At 44.1% G+C, this 21,762-nt stretch overlaps 1 protein-coding gene across 1 annotated transcript in view; it reads left to right on the forward strand.

Annotated features, from left to right (window-relative positions):
• The window catches only part of LOC121868981 (organic cation transporter protein-like), a 286,571-nt gene that overhangs the window by 220,426 nt on the left and 44,383 nt on the right, over positions 1-21,762 (forward strand). Inside the window, exon 11 of the mRNA XM_042370028.1 lies at positions 2,647-2,831. Within this exon, the coding sequence (XP_042225962.1) occupies positions 2,647-2,831 (185 nt within the window). The remainder of the gene's footprint in view (positions 1-2,646; positions 2,832-21,762) is intronic.

A 21,762-nucleotide genomic window follows, 5' to 3' on the forward strand; every position in this document is an offset into this window, starting at 1 on the left:
TCAGTTTACTTGATATCCTTTGGTCAGGCACGGTCCGCTGAACTACCTTTCATTTCATATATGCCACCTTCACATTGTACCTTACTACCCCTTTCAACTTCACTCCCCTTTCATCTCCGATTCCAAACATGTAAAGCTGTCTATCCATATCAGCTCTCTATTTCTCCTTTCTATAATCCTGACCCCATCCTCTCCTAATCTTGTTGTGCGCCATAACCTGTCTTCCGAGGATTTACAGTCAACCTTTAGCTCTCAAAATTCTCTTGGCATTAAAACGCTCTTTCAGCAGCTCCTACTTTGTTGCTGCTGTTATTACGAAAGAAAGTATCCCGATGTTCTTAGTTTATCCAACACGATCACAAAGAATAAGTTTTCTGATGCCGGGCCCACTTCAGTATTAGGGTGTGACGGGTCTAGGACAACTGGCCGCCGCCATTTGGCCGCAGCCCAACTGGCCGCGGGAAACTCGCCGCGGCCGATTGGCCGCCATATGGAACCTAACCTAACCTAACCTAACTTAACCTAACTTAACCTAACCTAACCTAACCTAACTTAACCTAACCTAACCTAACCTGCTTTGAGAGCGCAAAATTAGGCGTTTGCAGTTTACCCCCAGTCCGCGGCGGCCAGTCGGCCGCGGCGAGTTTCCCGCGGCCAGTTGGGCTGCGGCCAGATGGCGGCGGCCAGTTGTCCCATTCCCGGGTGTGACGGCCGAGTGAATCGATAATTATCGATTCACACTGGGGAACACACTTTCGGTTGCATGAGTTCTGACACTTGATTCTGGTAGATTTGAGGTCACAGATTCTGAAAATGGCATTCGTTTGTGCAGATCAGGTCTAGATTCAGCAATCAGGCCTGTGCCCCATTCAGATGATGTTCCAAAGCCTATCTTCACTCAACTTGCTTCCGTTGAATCTGACAGTGAATATGACACTGAGGTCACAGAGGAGTCAACTAACAGAAATAGTGACTCAGATTTTGCAGGCATATCAACAGAACCGCAAACATTTAGCCAAGCAGAACTCAATGACTTAGTTCGAGATCTGGGTCTGTCTAAAAAGCTGTCAGAATTGTTGGCTTCACGGTTAAAAGATAAAAACTTGCTGAAAATAGACACAAAGGTAACATTCTTTCGCAACATAGAAAAGAACCTCTTACAGTTCTTTGATTCTAAATTTGACTTCGTCTACTGTTGTGATATTTCTGGATTAGTCACCGCGATGGGAGCTCCAGGTTATGATCCGAAAGAGTGGCGCCTCTTTATAGATAGCTCTAAGCGGAGTCTGAAGTGTGTTTTATTACATATAGGCAACATCTTTGGCGCAATACCCATAGGACACTCAGTACACCTGAAAGAAAAATATGAACACATCAAAACGGTTTTGGAGCTACTCAAATATGAAGAACACAAATGGATCATCTGTGTTGATCTAAAAATGGTCAATTTTTTGCTAGGACAGCAAGGTGGGTATACAAAATTTCCTTGCTTTATCTGCCTCTGGGACAGCAGAGCCAAAGACAGACACTGGATTCAGAAGGAATGGCCAGTTAGGGAAAGCCTCAATGTTGGGAAAAAGAACATCATTTATGAACCCCTAGTGGAACGGGAAAAAATTGTTTTCCCGCCCCTTCACATCAAGCTGGGCCTTATGAAACAGTTTGTCAAGGCGCTCGATACTGACAGTGACTGTTTTAAGTATCTGTGTGAAGTGTTCCCTGGTTTAACGCAAGAAAAACTCAAAGCAGGTATTTTCGACGGCCCTCAAATTAGGACGCTGATTAAAGACCAAGCCTTCACTCAATCCATGACTGATGTTGAGAGAAATGCATGGGGAGCATTCGTTTCTGTTGTAAGGAACTTTCTTGGAAACAGGAAATCAGAGGACTATAAAAAGCTCGTTGAATCTTTGATGGAAAGTTTCCATGTGTTAGGTTGCAACATGAGCATTAAGATGCATTTCCTGAACAGTCATCTTGAACTGTTTCCGGCAAACTTGGGGGACGTGAGTGATGAGCAAGGTGAACGCTTTCACCAGGATATCAAAGTCATGGAAGACAGGTATCAAGGTCGCTGGGACATTCACATGATGGCGGACTATTGCTGGAGCATTCAGCGAGACTGCACTGAGAGGCGATATTCAAGACAGTCCATTAAACGCAAGTTTGTGCCTGAATAAATCTGGCATAGTTCACAAAAGCAACTGATGAATCCAAAATATGCTTGTCAAGGTAAATAAAAGTAATTAAAAATTAATTCTACGTGTTTGGTAATTCCTCTCTGTGTGCTGGTTTAGATTTTTAGCAGTAGTATATGGTAGTCTAACTATGTATAGTAGTAAATGGTAGGTAACTCACCGCAACAAAACTAGACCCGATAGAAAAAAACCGGTGCCATATTTGAAATCAGTGACCTCAATTTACCCAGAAACAGGTCTCAAAATGTATGCAACTGACAAAAAGTTGAATTTTGTTCCCCATTATAATGGGACTTCTTATGTTGCTGATATGCCTAACTTCATTTTCTGTTATCACAGATTTTTCTTACAATTTACTTAACAAGGAATTATAACAACGCTTCAGACTATTATCCTTTCTTTTTTTTCCTTAATGAATCTCAGTACGTTTTTTTTTTCTTCTTTGCAGGTTATAACTGGTTGGGGATAACTTTGGCGATGTTGGGCAAAGTAACAATCACCGCAGCTTTCCAGACTGTTATCTTCTACTCCAGTGAGCTCTTTCCTACAGAGGTCAGGAGCCGAGGTTTAGGAACATGTTTCATGATGTCTCGGATTGGTTCCATTATTTCTCCTTTTATTATGGATTTTGTGGTGAGTTAACATTACATGTTCCCTTTTATTCCTCACCTATCATACAGTTTAAACAAATAAGTTTAGTGCTCTCAAATTTCCTATTCATTCCGGCATGATTCATATCGTCTGTCTTCTCCCTCCATCCCTGTTGTGGTTTATATACAGTTTGAGGATTTTCACCATGAATTTATCATTGACTTCCTGTGTGTTTATAAAGCAAATCATCATACGCTATTTTGAACTATAGTAAAGAAGTATGTGTTGAATTTAAGGCACTCTTATTTGTAGGTAGTGTGTAGAAGGCAGCTACCAAACACTACCGCCTGGGGAAGATATTGGAAGCATAATGTGCTGTCTAATGGTAGACCCTGCTGCCATATGGCATCACGAAAATTGTGACCAAGTCCCAGGTTGCTGATTTGACTTTCTGCCTCATTTACACACAATTGCAGGGTCTCAATTGTTTCTCTTACCATTGACAACACAACATACAGACATTGTTTCTCACTTTTTATCTTTTATTTTTGTATTTATGGTTCTTGATTATTAATATTATTAGTATTATTACAGAGTTATTATTATCATCATCATCATCATCATCATTAGTATTTTATTATTTCATTTTTTATTTTTTTATTATACATTTTATTTATTAAGAATTATTATTACTATTGTTTATTATTATTATTATTACATTTTTTGCTCCCCAGGCCCCGATGTGGGTCAGTGACCTGTGCCCGGGTGGGCTAATCCCGTAAAAAAACAAAAAAAAAACACCGTAGCTATTCGATTCGTACGGCCAAATCTGGTCACATTGTCTTTCGCTAAACGTTAGGTTAATTTAGTCTAGCTTAGGGTTTTCGAGAATCAATCAACTCTCGGCTAATGTAAGAGACTGTGACGTAATATGTCCGCACAATTAGCCTAAACCAAATTTAACAATGGCCATTTTAGTACACCATTAAGAGATTCCATCAACCTCATTGATGGAAGCCCACAAATTGGAATTGTCGAAACACCGCCAATTAAAAAAAAATAATAATTAAAAGGGTACATTTAAAATACTGTGTAAAAATAAATAAGATGGATCACCAATTTCTATCCCAGTGACTTTGCTACCGCGCTCTATCTGTCGCATTTAGTACGTTTGTTTGTTTTTAATACACCTTGTAGAAAAACAGTTTTTTTTGCAATGGGATAAATGCCAAAAATAAATACATATGCAGGGGTCGCAGGAATCTCAAGACTTGGGTGAATTGCAGATATTGCCCATATGAGGTCGAAGGGTCGAGATGCATCTCACTCAAGCTGCTACCACAACAAAAGTTCGGGGTTACATTCCAAGGGCATCTGTCTGACTGTTTGTTCGTCTGTTTCTCCCTCCTTTCTCTCCAGAATTTTTATAACGCGGTTGTCTTTGCGTTTTGCTTATTTGTAATTGTTCTCTCATCTCGTCTTGGAAATTTTGTTACATTACCTATAAATGTCACCTAATCAGTCTGAAACACTGTGGGTGTTGATTTGGCCATGAATTCTTGTAAGTTCTCTTATCCTCCCTGCATTCATTGCTGGAGTTCTGTCATTTGTTGGTCGTAACAGCATTACACAGACCCTAACTAGAAAGGACGAGCCCGGTACTTCTTCGCAGAATGTCCATAGCGCTAACATTTGTACTACCGGGTGGGTGTTGGTGAGTAGAGCACTGGGACGGTGTCCCATCCCAGTGTAACCGTCTCGGGTAATTTGTGGAAGAATCCAACTAGAGCTGAGGTGGATTTTCCGTTTGGTCTCTTTATTTTCCGTTTCACGTCGACATATTTAAGTAAGTCTTGTAACTCGTATTCTTCTAGGTGTTGGATCTCGTCGTGGGAAATAACTTCCCACGCGGCGTTATCGACGAAACTGACTTCCACCTTGACGGGGCCGTCATTGATGCTCGTTATGTCCTTCAGTTGTATGGCCTGACCCAGTCTCTATAGGTAACCAACCATAAGGCCACCACTCGGCCGGCGGACATCCTTCGTAACCCCCTCTATACCTGAAGAAAAAAAAATCTCTTCAGGACGAGGAGGTTTATCTTCTTAGAAGGTCTAGAAGATGGAGGATAGAGCCTCACCACCTTCACCCAAATGACTCTCATGTCTGTTCGATGCTGAGGTCTGGTCTCGGAATGATCAAGTGGCATACACATAAATCTCAAGTGACAGGGGTGAAAAAGGTTCAGTGGAAGGACAAGTGGATGGAAGTTAGTTGTAGGAATAGAAATAGGCGTCGTGGCTTAACACAGTAAGCCTGAATGTTTTAGGATTGGACTAATAGACCACCAGCATCATGAGCCACACTGCCGCAGCTTGAACCTAGAACCCCGGTAGGCTCTGTCCATTGGAAAAGGAAGAAGTAGATTTGTAGTAGAGTTGTATGGTGACAGGTGAAGGATCTTAATACAGTATGTCAGTGTATTCGTTGCATGGAATAGGGGGGCATTGTCGTAAAGATTTTTAAGAAGAAAGTGGGGAATAGTTCTCTGATTTGCTTAGAAATAATCGAACCTCGGATAAACCTCATTGGTTACGATATTGCTATTGCACCGTCAGAGTTTGAGTGGAGTGGTGAGAGAATATCTTAACTCGGAGTGGCTTGATATGGTGTAAGTGGATTGTTCTCAGGCCACCCAGGTGCAGATATAAGAGTGTTATTGTGTTGATTGCGTGTTTTAGTATAGAAGGGGTAGGTATGATGTCGTCAAAGTATTCCTGCCATTGTGGATGTATGGTTATAAGTTTTTCCATCTGTTTGTCACCTGATAGTTTCCAGTATATGTTGAGAGGTGGAATGTTACTATGTTCATGTAGGTGTTCGTCTGTGATGAATGAGTGTGTGTTGTATATGAACCTCAGTGATTTATGTAGTTTCTTGATGTTAGTTGGTGCTGTTAACTGGAGTGCGTATGTTAATAGGGAGTCTATAAGTGTTTTGTAAAAGTGCGCTCTGGTTTTTGTTATTGTACTTCTGAATCTTTGTCTGCCTGTGAGTGCCTTTTGTGTTATTGTTGTCTTCGTGACGATGTGATATTTCATGGTGAGGGTGTGGTCGAATGTTACCCCCAGTTTTCTGTTTGTCTGTTTTACTGGTATGGGTGTTGGGCTGTTGGTGTATGGGTTTAGGTATATGGGGCGAGGTTAACGTCTTTTTTTGCCAAAGTAGGTGATTTGTGATTTTTTGCAGTTTGTTTGTATACGCTATTGGAGTTTCCATTTTGTGACCTGTTCGAGTTCCCTACGTGTTTTTTTCTGTGAGGTAGTCTAGTGCTGTTCCGTGTCTGATAAATTGTGTTACGTCGTTGGCGTACTGTCTGGTTTGCATGGGCTCAGGCGGGTCATTAGTGTAAAGTATGTTTAGTGTTAGGGAAAGGAACTCCTGTATTCAATAGAAAGTAGTCTGAGTTTTCGTGTTTGAATTTAATTCTCATTTGTCTGTTAGAAAGTTGTATAGGAGTTGTTGCGTTTTTTTTTTTTTTTTTTTTGAAAGTTGAAGTGTGTGCAGATTTTGTATTTTAGTCCGTCGTGCCAGACTGTGTCGAAAACTTTTTGTACGTCTTCGGTGATGAATGCTGTTTTGTATGGTCCCTTGTTCATGTGGAGGTAGTTTGTGATTAGGGTTCAGTGCATCTTGTGTGGAGTGATGTGCCCTGAATCCAAACTGTTTGTGTGAAAGCAGCTCTTCATCTTCAAAGTGGTACCTGGGGCGGAAAGTATAAGTAGAGGGTGAGCAAAGGTCAATGTGCGCCTACTGTAGACGATGAGTATATTGTTTAGCGAGTGACACAAACAACTCGGAACGTTATTGTGGATTGATTCTTTATCTCTTCATTGGACGTTTATGACGACGAAATTGTCCGCGGCTACTTCCAACAGGACGGAGCTACTGCGCAATGTGTTAGAGACAGAATAATTTCAAAGGACATTTGGCCACTAAGGTCGCCAGATATTACAACTTCTGATTATTATTGTGGGGAGCAATTAGAGGCACAGTTTACAAATACAATCCTCACACTTTCCCTGAACCGAAAGAAGCCATAGCAAATTTCATCAGGAACATCTTTCCGACTGAATTGTCGCGTGTCTTTGTAAACAAGATATGTGTACATGCGTGTCTACATGCACGTGGGTGCCATTTCCAACATTTGCTGTAGCTTAAGTAAGTAAGGGAAATGTATTTCTATTAATGTACAGAGGCTCTCTGAATATACTCATCGTCTACAGTAGATGCACAGTAACACTTGGCTCACCCTGTAGTAGTAAGGATTCATAGCTGAGTCGAGGTGATTGGTTGGGGGTGTAAGTATTTTTAAATTATGTTATTAACTTGTCAACTGATTTCAATAGAGTAGTATGTGTTAAATTATGTTAAATTATAGTATTAGTTATTCATAAATATGTAAATAGTGAATCTGGTTCTACTATAATCTCGTGGAGGCTCATGCATGGGCCACCAACTGTGTAATCTAGTTGTTTCTTCTTTTAACTGGAAGAAGATTGGGTCCTCCAACTCTACACGTTTGTTCCATACTCTTTGAGCTTGAATGTGTGCGCGTGCATTCAATGGTTCGATGTTGTGTAATTCATGAAGTTCATGTATTTTCGTGGCGTATGGGGGAAGTTGCTTTTATGCTCTAAGAATAGATTTGTTTTGTATTACCTTGAGTTTATGATAATTGTTTTTGCTGATCGTACTGAGTGGTATTGGCGGGTACTCCAGGGAGGGGTCAGACTAGGGCTTTGAATAGGTGTAGTTGAATGTTGGCGTCCATTTTGCCGAATCTTTTAGCTTTGTGAGTTGTGATGGGGCAAGCATTTTACGTTGTGTTGTGTTGTGTTGTGTTTTCTTATGCTTATTCTTGTTATTGTTAGTCCCAGTATATTGCCTTCGTTGGAGTATTGTATATGTTCGTTGTTGATTGTCATTGGTACTGGGTTTGTTTTGGCAATGTGAATGAACTTTACTTTCTCTGTATTAGTTTTAAATTTCCACTGGTTTTCGTAGTTGGTTATTTGTTCGACATTGTGGGCTGTTTCTCGTGTCATCATCTGTTTGGCCGGTGTAAACTATGTATTCTCCTTGAATAAGAGGTGGCATGCCAAACCTGTATATTGGGCCAATGATGATCTTTGCCTCTCTATTGTCAAGGAAGTTGCAAAGAAAAGAGGTGATCTTATTGGAGAGTTCTTGGTTGGGTAATTTGTATTAAAGCCCTAAGTGCCAGACTTTGTCAAACGCTTTTTCTACGTCCCTTAATACTACGTTGTATTCTGTTATGCATTGCGTTGGTTTTGTTTTCGTAAATTAACGCTTTGGCTGTGTGGGTTCCTCTATGTTTTCTGAATCCATGCTGTCTGGAATTGTATTTCTTTTCTAGTTCAAGGTGTATTCTCAGTCGGTGCTTCATAATTTTTTCCCAGACTTTTCCTGGAGTTTCTAGAAGAGAGGTTTATCTGTGGTTTGAATCGTGTGTGAGGGATTTTCCTTGTTGTTTTTTTTTCGTTGTTGTTAGGTTTTTTTACGAGGATTAGCCCACCTTATCAGGGCCTGGGGCCGAGATACTGAAAGTGGGTAACATTAGAGAAGGTAGTACCGTTAAGCTGGATGGATGGTGGAGGTGTGACTGAACCTCGAGGCCGAAGTGTGCAAACACATCCGCATAGGTGTTCAGGATCCACTGTAGGTCGCGTTCAGTGTGAATGACAATGGTGAGATCGCCTGCATACTGAAGTTTAGTAATGAAAGCTGCCGACACCTTTGTTACTGCCTGGAGTAGTCATATATCGAAAAAACCCTTCGTTCGGTACTCGATGTCCACCCCGCCAGGTAAATTTTCATTGGTACGAGTAAGGAAGGCAGACAAGAAAATGGAAAAGAGTTGGTGCCAGTACACATCCTTGTCTTACCCCCATTTGGATGGGAAAAACTCAGACTGGGTGACATTGTGTTGGACACTGCCGTTCATGCCATGGCGATGAATTTTGGTGGGGAGCAAAAACGACTGAGGGTCTGCCAGAGTGCTTTCCTGTTGACCGAGTCTAAGGGCTTGGTTAGTGCGATGAAGGCCGTTTACAGGTCACGAGGCTGTTCTCTGCACTTTTCCTATATATGTAAGGCAACAAAGATCATGTCAGTGGTGCCACGTGATGGCCTAAGGCCACATTGAGATTTTGGGTGGAAGTTTTCCGCCTCAGGAAGAAGTCTGTCTTGGAAGACTCGGGTGATAGTTTTGTCAACTACGGAGAGCAGCGAGATCCCGCAGTAGTTGCCATAGTCTGATCAGTTTCCCTTGTTCTTATAAATATTGACGATGGAGGCTGGTAAGCAGAGGTTCTCCTGGTTCTTGCACCTCGGCTGGGATTCCATCAGGCCCTGAGGCTACCTCATCCAGGAACGGAGGATAGCTCAGGTGGGTTAGCTCTGGATGCTGAGAGACCTGCTGGGTAGTCAGGACATCTACATAAGTGTTTCGGTTAAGAAGCGAATGGTCGTGCTCTTTCCAGGACTGGAGGATGCCTTCTTCATCTTTAATTAGAGTTACTTTCGGATAAGCAGAGGGGAGCTTCGCCATGAGTGAATGGCCAATAAAAAAATATAGTGGAATTAAAAAATTCGTGCATCTTGTGTTCATCTGCAAGTTTTTTGTTTCAAATGCTTTATTTTTAAACCATTCGCTCTTAAGATTGCGAAGTTCATCCTGGGCCGCTGCTTTCTTCTTGTGGAAGGTATCGGCTTTGGTCTGAGACTGAAGGTTGTTCCACCAATCAGCTAAAGCAGCACGCTTATCATAGGCAAGTACATGGATTTCCAGGTTATTTTCATCAAACCGATCTGGCCAAGGGTCTCTCTGCAGATTTTTGTCATGACAATGTCGCGATTATCCCATTCGGCACTGTGATTTGGGTTGTTTGCTGTCGAGTTATTTTATCAACCTTTGCTCGAACTGCTCTCTGAAAGGAAATGGTACCGCTGGATCCTCCTGTCACTTAGTGTTAAAACCTCTTCAAGAGGCTTGTTGCTTTCGCCGTTTTGGGGTGACGTGAAGTGAGAGCTTGGCTCTGACGAGCCGATGATCAGTGTCGCAGTGGTCTGAGCCACGCATGGCACAAGTGATGAGGACATTTCGGCGATCTCTTTCTCTGACAATGATGTAGTCAATGAGATACCAGTGATTGGATAATGGGTGTTACCACGAACTCTTGAGCTTGTCGATGTGCCTAAACAAGGTATTGGTGATAGTAAGGTTGTGTGCAATACACTTGCTGAGGAGGAATAGGCAGTGGGAATTAGGCTTGGCTAGTCCATTTCTCCCTATGATTCTCTGCCAAATGTCAGCATCTCTGCCAATTCTGGCACTGAAGTCACCTAGAAGCACAACCTTATCTTCTCTAGGGATAGAGGTTAGCATTTTGTCAAGGTCGGTGTAAAAGGCCTCTTTGATGTCATCCTCTACATCCAGTTTTGGGGCGTATGTACTGATGAAGAAGGCATGGCGTGTGTGATTCAGTGGGACTAGGAGCGTCTTGACACGCTCATTGATCTCAAAAGGCATTTAAGTTTGCCTATGTAGGATGAGTTGGCGGACGGTAAGTCCAACTCAATAAATGCAATTTCTCCCCACAGCAGGCTTACACTCCCAGAAGGTATAGCCAGACCCCCGTTCTGTGAGTCGACCCTTGTCTGGGAGCCTGGACTCACTAATGGGTGCTATGTCGATGTTATACCTAGCCAGCTCTTTTGTGCCTAACCAGAAGGGTCCTGACATTCCATGCAGTGACCATAAGAGGTTGTATAGTTTGCGCTTGTTTGTATCTGTGATTATGATTGTATTTTCGACCGCATAAAGATGATCTTACAGGGTGTGGTGGCCCAGTCAGGTTGGTTCTTTGTGTAGCTATGTTTAGGGCACCTTTTCTAGCCCCCTTTCCATATGGGGTGAGCTCCTCGAAAGGGCTGCTCAGTCGCACAGACAGGAGCGGATTGCTCTGCTGCCTAGATCCCAGTTCATAAACGACCATCTTATCTATGTCGCCCATGGGCAGAGTTGTGACTAGAAACTCCTGGCAGTCATCTCTTCCTGTCCACGTCGCAGCTCTTCTGCCGGCACACGACTTTTGGGGGTATAGGGGTTCTGATGATGATGGTCAGTATGTTGAACTGGATGATGGCTGTGCGCGAGTTGATTTATGTGGTGAGGCAGGAGCACAGGCTGCAACCACACATCTTGGCTCTCGTTTTTCCTGATCTAGTGGTGCAAGTGTTGCAACGACTGGGGAAAGGGAGAGTTGCAATGGACTGCCAATAGCCCAGTTTGTTGGGTTTTGCCTTAGTCGCCTATCGGGGTTACAGAAGCACGTCAAGGAAATATCTGAATGTCAAAAGGGTTCACTGTATGATCCATAATTTTGCACTGGCGTCGAAAACCCTCCTTGATGCCCTTTGCAGTGGTAAAATGCGTCAACTTTATGAAAGCAGGAGATTTGAACTCTCGCCTTTTCCAGAACCTCTGTAGAGGCATGGATTCAGAACATGGAACCCTCCTCTTTTACTCCAAAGTGCGATGGCTTTCCACGAGTAATGTTTTGAATTGAGTGTTCGAATTTCGGGGAGAACTTAAGTTGTTCCTGGAAATGAAAGGAAAGGATGAACTACTAAGTCACTTCAACGGGGTGTTGTGGGAGCCACGTCTTTCGTACCTGGCACACATATTTGAACAGCTAAACAGGCTGAATCTCAAGCTACAAGGCAAGGAAAGAAATGTGTCTCACCACATAGATTGTATTCGTGCATTTCTTGACAAACTCCAGAACTGGCAAAGGAAAGTCAGTGCAGAAAATGTTGCCAGGTTTGAGAATCTCTCAATTGTTCTTGGCGAAATTGAAGAGGATCATCTACTTGACCCATCACTCAAAAATTAAATAATTCAGCACTTGAAATACTTGGAAAGGGAGCTCAAAAGGTACTTCCCAGAATTCGAGGAGGAGGAAATTAGTGAGGAATCCTTTCTCTGGCACTCTTGATATTGCTGCCATTCCCGACGATGGTCAGGATGAACTCCTTGATCTCAGGAACCAATCTGCTGCCAGAGACCTCTATGAAGAAAAATTTCTGACTGTATTCTGGGACTCAATGTATCAGTCATATCCAAAAGTTAGTGAGATCGCACTTCGAGTCCTCTTGCCATTTTCTACTACTTATTCATATGAATGTGGTTTCTCCACCTTTCCTCAAATAAAGAATTAAAGCCGAAACCGGTTACATGTGGACCCAGACATGAGATGTGCTTTATCAGGCACTCAACCTCGAATCAGTCGACTGACTGAAAGGAAACAATGTCATCCATCCCATTGAACTGTAACAAAAGATGCATTCTGTTTGATGATTGTAAACATTAAAATAAAGGAAAAGCACCAAAACAGTTTATTTTCATCATTATTTGTGAGGGGCTTGGGGAAGAACTGAAAGGGGACCACGAGATTGTTGAGTGTTCCTCATGGGGGGAATGGAGTGAAAAAGTTTGAGAAACACTGGTCTAAGCCGTCTTGATCCGAGAAGATCTGTTAAATTACCAGACTCTTCAAACCGCTGTAACCAACACCGCATTGTCGATCTCGAGACTCCCATCTGCCTTGTGATCTCGCTGATACTTAACCTGGCATTATGCATGCCAACGAATTGCCTTCTCTGGGAAATATCGTGATGTTGGTCTACCATGGTTGTAGTTGGTAGAATGACTGAACGGTTGCTGCATGACCACGTCATAACTTCGGATAAGTTAAAGGTTGTGGAGCACGGCATTTTCCTTAGAATCGTCATTTCAGTATTACAATAAACTATCATATGCAGTGAAACTGGCCTCATCAAAAAATTCAATAAAAGCAATAGGAGAGGGATACTATACCCACCACCACCAGTCTCTATTATGAACCTCTCTACTATGATTATAGTGTTTTATATAATTTCTGTTCTACTGACACTTACATTAGAAAAATATCAACGATAAGTAGTGTAGTTCAAATTGGAGGAGCACATAGACACGCTCTAAAATGGATTGTTCCCATAATCCAAGCTCTGCGGTCAGTCATGGTAGTTTGGTAAATAGGGACACCAGTCCGCTCGCCGCCCGGGTGGGTATCCACCCCGTGAGTAGCCAGCTATGTCTTCCAAACCACCATCACCACCAACCATCAACCAAGTGGGGTCTCGTGACCCTGTAAAAGGAGTACTTTGTTAACTACTGTTAAATTCTTCTCCGCCCTATCTAAACACTGCCTGAGATCAAATAAGGACTTACTTGCAACAAGGATGAACGCTCTGAAAGGGACGAGGCCATGTGGTCATTTTCCTTGGCGGAACGCGTAGGTAGACGTCCGTCTCTGTCAATGACCGTGAGTTACTGAGGTCCGGTCAATGCCTGCATCCCTCAAGGCACTCGCCTGCTCCCCCCACGTTGTCTTTTGCATATTTCTAAAAGTTTCTCTAGATCACACATAACATGTTTAGAACTGGGAAACTATCCACAATAACTTTAAATTTTAGTGGGGCCCTGGCCATTACAACTGTTTGCATAACCCAGCTCTTGACATCATAGCCACAACCCAACACACATTCCTGACAGTCATCTCTCCTATTTTCTCTGCCCTACTCACGACTCCTCCATAACTCACCTATTCCTAGTCCCTACTATGCTTGCTAGCTTCATCCTTGGCAGCCTGTCTACTTCTCGTCATCATACCCATCTGTGGCGGAGGCCCCTCGCCTTCACTTTCCGGTTCATCCTCCACCGTTTCGCCTGTGTGCCTTAGGGATGGAGCAGCCTTCAAGTTGCTCCGGTTTTGCACTCTCCCGGCCAGGTCTTCTTCCCCACTCAGCTCGATGCGGTATAAGCCTGCCCTGGAATTGAGGACCCCGAAAATTCTCCATCTCGTGTCAAACCAGACCTATTTTTGCGTCGTTCCTCAACAAGACCTCCTCGCCTACTTCCCAGTTACTCTCGTAGGCTTTCTCTTCTCGTTTCCTTCGGTTTATTTCCTTGCGTCTCCGCATATTGATCTCCACGGTCTCCTGCAAGCCTCCGTTGCCGATCTCTTATCACCAATACCCACTCATCTACCGGCTCTGGGTCTACCTTCGGCCTATGGTCGAACGGCAGGTTTGGTTCTCTCCCATAAAACAGCAGGAATGGGGAGAACTTCGTCGTAGCGTACGGAGTCGCATTGTATTGCGACACCACTGCCTGCAGATGCTCGGGCCACTTATTCTTCACCTCCTCCTCCTCCTCTAAGGTGGCTAGCAGACCATGCAGGGTTCTATTAAACCGTCCACCATACCATTTCCCTGCGGGTGGTTATGCCGACGTCCCGATCTTCTTTTCACCAAATGTGGCACAAATTTGTCTGACCCGTGCACTTCCAAAATTTGAACTCTCCAAGATTTGATTCACCAGGATCTTTGCAATCGTCGGGGCTTTCTGGTCTTTGGTGGGAAAGGCCCAAGTGTATTGACTGTACACGTCAATTATTATCATAACGTTCTCCGTTCCTTGCCACTTCTGAAGCAAGGTGAATTCTGCAGCAACGTCTCTAGTGGTTTGGTAGCTTCAATTGTCCCTCGACGCAGCCGAGGCTTTGAAACTTCATCTTTTGCCACTCCACATCTTTCACAGCTGGCTATGTAGTCCCGCACAGTCGCTCCCATACTTGGCCAGAAACCTCGCTCCTGCACCAGCGACAGAGTACGAACCCGCCCCTGGTGTCCAAACTCATCGTGATAGGCTCTAATCACTGGCTCCTGCAACTTTGGCGGTAACGCTGGTACCTCCCTCCATAGACTCTTTCCTTCCTGTCTCTTATGCCAGACAACCCCTTCTCGTTGCCTCGCTCGGTACAACCTGCGGAAGTCATCATTTTGGAGCTCTACCTGTACCTCGTCCTCAGGCAGCTCTCCCGCCCTCCATCTCCGCATCTGTCTAACGCATTTCATGCCTTCTTGCTCCCTACGCAGTCCATCTACCGTCCACAGTTCATTCATTCCTGTCCCATTCTCCTTTACGACCTGCATAGCCGTGTAATCTTCCTCACTATCTTCCTCCTGTTCCGTCGGGATCCTACAATAGATAGAGTATCTGCTACCGTGTTGTTTTTTCCCGGCTTGTACTCGATAGTGAAATCAAACTGCTCTAGATCAGCATCCCCTAGAATCCGCTCCATGTATCTCTGAAAGGTTCCCGGACTATTTGACAATTCCATTGGCAGTCTCCTGTACTCAAAGTGTCCGAAGCTTGTGCTGAAAGCAGTATTTGAAAGGTTTGAAGGTTAAACTTAGATCTAGTGGTATCCAGCCGCCAAATCGAAAGGTGAGAAAAACTGGGCCCCTGTAAGAGATTCTAGTTTCATTTACCCTAGGCAGAGGAAATGCATTGCGTACCGTGACCTTATTGAGGATACGATAGTCAATGCATAACCTCAGCGTTCCATCCCTCTTTCTCACTACTACAATGGCGGCAGAGTAAGGACTCTCACTATGCTGGATTACTCCCTGATCTAACAACTGGCTAATGTGCTGCTTCACCTCTGGTACCTGGTTTGGAGGGATCCTCCTGTATGGCACCCTAACTGGCCTATCTGTTGTCACTGGGATCTCATGCTGAACCCCAATGGTCATTCCTATAGGCTGGCCCTCTCCTTCGAAAATATCGCTAAACTTTTCTACTAAACCCCTAACTTTACGCTCTTGTTCCTCATTCATGTTCTCCTTGTGCACATTGATCTCAGTCCGGGCATCCTGTTGGACTGTCCTCACATACACCTCCTCACTGGTGGCTGACTCGACTTCCGTCCCGGAAGCCACCTTCCCGATCCGCTAATTGCCCCTCAACCTCCTACGACGCTCAGACAGATTTGCCACCAACACCGGTGTCATGCCTCTCACCACTCTCACAACGGTCGGCAACACTATCACGCCCACAGGCATCCACCCTTCATCCTCCATTGTTAGGGGCTCGATCAACACTTCCTTGCTAGCTACCTGGCTTAATGAGGGAACACATACAAACAGCAACCAACTACTCCGGGGAGGGATGGTTGGTTTTTTTCCCATTTCCGTCGTACAGTAACCTAGAATGGTGGCCTCTGCCGCACATATCTGTCTAACCTCAGTGGTACATGTGCGGCCAGATCTCTGCGACCTCACCCAACACATTCATGCCCAATAGGGTGTGTCATAGGAGGGAAGATCAGCTAAAACTAATGGCCCATCACTTTTTTAGTAGATTTTAGTGTATATAAACAGAAAATAATTTCAGTTTCAATATTTTGCAACCTTTTGCTAGGTAAATTTTAGCGTGAAATTTATCGAAAATCTAACGTACAGCTGCATTAGTGCATTACAATTAAATAGTGAACATTGCTTTCTGACTTCATTCTTTAACAACCCAACTAACAATATTTTTTCTGTTTCAGATTCTGATGCATTTATAAGTTGATAATATTTGCGATGGCTGCTTGTGTCAGGACGAGGAACCAAAAATCCAGCCATCTCAGTCACTATCTTGGGTCTGGGAGAGAGCTCCTGAAGTCGGAGTTGCCTACATTGAGAGATGCTTTGAGATACGGTGTTTTAATCAGGCAAATCAGTGAAAAGAACCAAAGAACTTACACAAACAAAGACATTGCCAGTGATATGACCAAAGCTGTCTTGGCACAGTACACTCTGGCTAACGCTCAGTTCAAGCCTCCAGTCATAACAAGTCAGAAGAAGATTAGTGAGAGGCTGCTAGCCAGTTGGGAAAAGGCAAGAGATATCTCTCTTGGGAGAGGAAAACTTGCAGTTAAGGACAGCTTTGCCAAGCAACTAGACCAGTTATTTGACATAATTACTTGCAAGTGCCCAATTGTTCTGTCCTGAGTTTGGATGCGATCGTGACTGTAAATCCGAGGCCCACATCTCCTGTATTCGCAAGCGTGAACTGAAGATTCCTGTGATCGAACTGGCATTTGTCAAAGCACAGAGAGAGAAGACTGGCAGTATAGGGGCTCTCATGATTTCTAGCCAAGATATTCCGGAGTCCAAGAGACAGGAGGCTGCCACAGAGAGACAGAAGAGGAGAAGAGTTGCCGAGGAAAAGAGACTTGAAAAGGCCCAGGGTGAGGTAAAAAAGGCCGATGATTGGAGTCAAGCTGATTCAGAGTTTAATGACTTCCCCGTGGCTGATCCGAGTGCTGACCAGGAGAATGGTGACTGTCCCTAACCCAGAAAATAATGATCCCAAACCTTCCAGACATAAGATTCGAAATAGGAAAGATATCCCGAGCATAGCTCTGGCCAGCATGCGACACCACACTAGTCTCAGAGAAACTGCAGAGATAGCAACAGCTGCCTGGATTGACGGTGGTTTGATAACACCTGATGATGTTCACCTGGTGATAGATCATAACAAAGTAAGGAGAGCTCAGGAGAAACTTGTCAGTAACCTAGAAGAGGAGTTTGATAAGGGGATAAGAGAAAATGGAATCAATTGTTTGTTCTTTGATGGGAGAAGGGATGACACTAAAGTGTTCATGAAAGTTGGAGATTCTGACAAGTTGTTCCCTGCCATGGTGAAGGAGGAACACTACTCCTGCTGCAGTGAACCAGGAGGGAAGTATTTGTGGCATTTCACTCCAGAGAAAGATGACATCAGGAAACCAGCTGAGATAGTGGCAGATAACATTGTGAACTGGCTCAGAGAGAGGAACGTAGACCAGACCCTGCAGGCCATTGGAGGGGACAGCACCAACACGAACACAGGGTGGCAAGGGGGGGTCATACAGTGGATAGAGCGGAAGATTGGGAGGAAGCTGGTCTGGATTGTTTGTGACCTCCACACCAACGAGTTGCCACTCAGACATCTGATCCAGGAGCTGGATGGCAAGACTCTTTCAAACAACAGATGGTCTGGTCCTCTTGGCAAGATGCTGGACTCTGCCACCGAGTTAGAAATAAATCCGAGCTTTGAAAAAATCACAGTTGGCCACTCAGTTGCACTACTGTCATTGACGACCTGAGTACTGACCAGTACTATGGTTACATGATTTGCAGTGCCATCAAAACTGGGGTCATACCTGATAGACTTGCTTACCTGCAGATAGGTCCAGTCTCACATTCTAGGTGGCTCACAACGGCTCTCAGGTTCTGCATAATTTGGGTCGCTCATCATAAACTGAAAGGGAACCAGCTTCACAACCTGAGACTTATTGTCCAATTCATCGTGAGTGTCTACTTGCCAAATTGGTTCAACACCAAGGTCAAGTCATCGTTCTCCGAAGGTCCGAGGCATGTTCTCTTCCAGCTTGAGCTCCTGAGGAGTCAGCCAAGGAAGGTTGTTCAGATTGTGGAGCAGACTGTGAGGAGATCTTCCTGGTATGCTCATCCCGAGGCAGTTCTGCAGACAATGCTCTGCAGTAAGGTTGAGGAGGAGAGAAGAGTGGCAGTCAAAAAGATCTTGGATATGAGACTTATGAGAGGATCTGGGCATGACTTATCAGTTGGTGACGATTCCTTCAGGGTCAGGAAGACTCCTGAAGTCAATCTAGGTGCCAAGAACCTCACTGATCTCATAGATCTGGATAACATCCAGGCTGGCAGTGAGCCCCCTCTTACCTGCAGCCTCACCAATGTTCAAGTCAGAGCTTTCCTGGACAACCCCATGCATGTCCCTGCCTGGCCCTCACACACCCAGAGTATAGAGCGTTGTGTACAGCAAGTGAGCGAGGCCAGCAGTCACGTGTACAGCCAGGAGAGGAGGGAAGGTTACATCCGAGCTCAGGTGGTCAGCAGGGAGGTGATGAGTAAAGACAGAAGCAAGAAAGACATGTTCTCTATGGTGTGCAGCAACACCGGGTCGTAGTAATAAATCCGGTTTTTGTATTTGATGATTTTGTTTTCTAAAGGAATATTAAATTTAATAAATGTGTCAAGATCATTCGTTTCACTATTCTGGATCATTTTCATCCTAATAAAATAGCCTGATACATTTACTTTACTTTAAATAAGCTATTTAGTGGACTTGGTAAAGGGTGGGAATACTGAATTTTCATAAGATTTCAAGTTAAAATTTACCTAGCAAAAAATGAAAACTTTTCAAATCTGAAGATATCACATGATTCTACACATAGAACTACATCATTAATACCATAGGCCGATTTTTCAAACTAAAAAAAAAAAAATTCGCCTCCGTATGACACACCCTAACCCAACAAACCAACATGCGGCTAACCTTTACCCCGGGTCTCAATCCCTGGACAAACCACATACTTTTATTAATTGTGTTGGTTCGGTATTACCATCCACTATAACTAAAAAAACCAAGTAGTGAGAATTCCGACCGGTTACACCAATTTAGGGTGTGTCATACGGAGGCGAATTTTTTTTTTTTTAGTTTGAAAAATCGGCCCATGGTATTAATGATGTAGTTCTATGTGCAGAATCATGTGATATCTTCAGATTTGAAAAGTTTTCATTTTTTGCTAGGTAAATTTTAACTTGAAATCTTATGAAAATTCAGTATTCCCACCCTTTTACCAACACCACTAAATAGCTTATTTAAAGTAAAGTAAATGTATCAGGTTAATTTATTAGGATGAAAATGATCCAGAATAGTGAAACGAATGATCTTGACACATTTATTAAATTTAATATTCCTTTAGAAAACAAAATCATCAAATACAAAAACCGGTTTTACTACTACGACCCGGTGTTGCTGCACACCATAGAGAACATGTCTTTCTTGCTTCTGTTTCTACTCATCACCTCCCTGCTGACCACCTGAGCTCGGATGTAGCCTTCCCTCCTCTCCTGGCTGTACACGTGACTGCTGGCCTCGCTCACTTGCTGTACACAACGCTCTATACTCTGGGTGTGCGAGGGCCAGGCAGGGACATGCATGGGGTTGTCAAAAAGCTCTGGCTTGAACATTGGTGAGGCTGCAGGTAGAGGGCTCACTGCCAGCCTGGATGTTATCCAGATCTATGAGATCAGTGAGGGTCTTGGCACCTAGATTGACTTCAGGGTCTTCCTGACCCTGAAGGAATCGTCACCAACTGATTCGTCATGCCCAGATCCTCTCATAAGTCTCATATCCAAGATCTTTTTGACTGCCACTCTTCTCTCCTCCTCATCCTTACTGCAGAGCATTGTCTGCAGAACTGCCTCGGGATGAGCATACCAGGAAGATCTCCTCACAGTCTGCTCCACAATCTGAACAACCTTCCTTGGCTGACTCCTCAGGAGCTCAAGCTGGAAGAGAACATGCCTCGGACCTTCGGAGAACGATGACTTGACCTTGGTGTTGAACCAATTTGGCAAGTAGACACTCACGATGAATTGGACAATAAGTCTCAGGTTGTGAAGCTGGTTCCCTTTCAGTTTATGATGAGCGACCCAAATTCTGCAGAACCTGAGAGCCGTTGTGAGCCACCTAGAATGTGAGACTGGACCTATCTGCAGGTAAGCAAGTCTATCAGGCATGACCCCAGTTTTGATGGCACTGCAAATCATGTAACCATAGTACTGGTCAGTACTCAGGTCGTCAATGACAGTATGTGCAAGCTCAACGAGTGGAGGGCCAACTGTGATTTTTTCAAAGCTCGGATTTATTTCTAACTCGGTGGCAGAGTCCAGCATCTTGCCAAGAGGACCAGACCATCTGTTGTTTGAAAAGTCTTGCCATCCAGCTCCTGGATCAGATGTCTGAGTGGCAACTCGTTGGTGTGGAGGTCACAAACAATCCAGACCAGCTTCCTCCCAATCTTCCGCTCTATCCACTGTATGCCCCCCCTTGCCACCCTGTGTTCGTGTTAGTGCTGTCCCCTCCAATGGCCTGCAGGGTCTGGTCTACGTTCCTCTCTCTGAGCCAGTTCACAATGTTATCTGCCACTATCTCAGCTGGTTTCCTGATGTCATCTTTCTCTTCAGTGAAATGCCACAAATACTTCCCTCCTGGTTCACTGCAGCAGGAGTAGTGTTCCTCCTTTACCATGGCAGGGAACAACTTGTCAGAATCTCCAACTTTCATGAACAATTTAGTGTCATCCCTTCTCCCATCAAAGAACAAACAATTGATTCCATTTTCTCTTATCCCCTTATCAAATTCCTCTTCTAGGTTACTGACAAGTTTCTCCTGAGCTCTCCTTACTTTGTTATGATCTATCACCAGGTGAACATCATCAGGTGTTATCAAACCACCGTCAATCGAGGCAGCTGTTGCTATCTCTGCAGTTTCTCTGAGACCAGTGTGGTGTCGCATGCTGGCCAGAGCTATGCTCGGGATATCTTTCCTATTTCGAATCTTATGCCTGGAAGGTTTGGGATCATTATTTTCTGGGTTAGGGACAGTCACCATTCTCCTGGTCAGCACTCGGATCAGCCATGGGGGAAGTCATTAAACTCTGAATCAGCTTGACTCCAATCATCGGCCTTTTTTACCTCACCCTGGGCGTTCTCAAGTCTCTTTTCCTCGGCAACTCTTCTCCTCATCTGTCTCTCTGTGGCAGCCTCCTGTCTCTTGGACTCCGGAATATCTTGGCTAGAAATCATGAGAGCCCCTATACTGCCAGTCTTCTCTCTCTGTGCTTTGACAAATGCCAGTTCGATCACAGGAATCTTCAGTTCACGCTTGCAAATACAGGAGATGTGGGCCTCGGATTTACAGTCACGATCGCATCCAAACTCAGGACAGAGAACAATTGGGCACTTGCAAGTAATTATGTCAAATAACTGGTCCAGTTGCTTGGCAAAGCTGTCCTTAACTGCAAGTTTTCCTCTCCCAAGAGAGATATCTCTTGCCTTTTCCCAACAGGCTAGCAGTCTCTCACTAATCTTCTGACTTGTTATGACTGGAGGCTTGAACTGAGCGTTAGCCAGAGTGTACTGT

This window comes from Homarus americanus, unplaced genomic scaffold, assembly GCF_018991925.1.
Source record: "Homarus americanus isolate GMGI-L3 unplaced genomic scaffold, GMGI_Hamer_2.0 scaffold24694, whole genome shotgun sequence".
NCBI lineage: Eukaryota > Metazoa > Arthropoda > Malacostraca > Decapoda > Nephropidae > Homarus > Homarus americanus.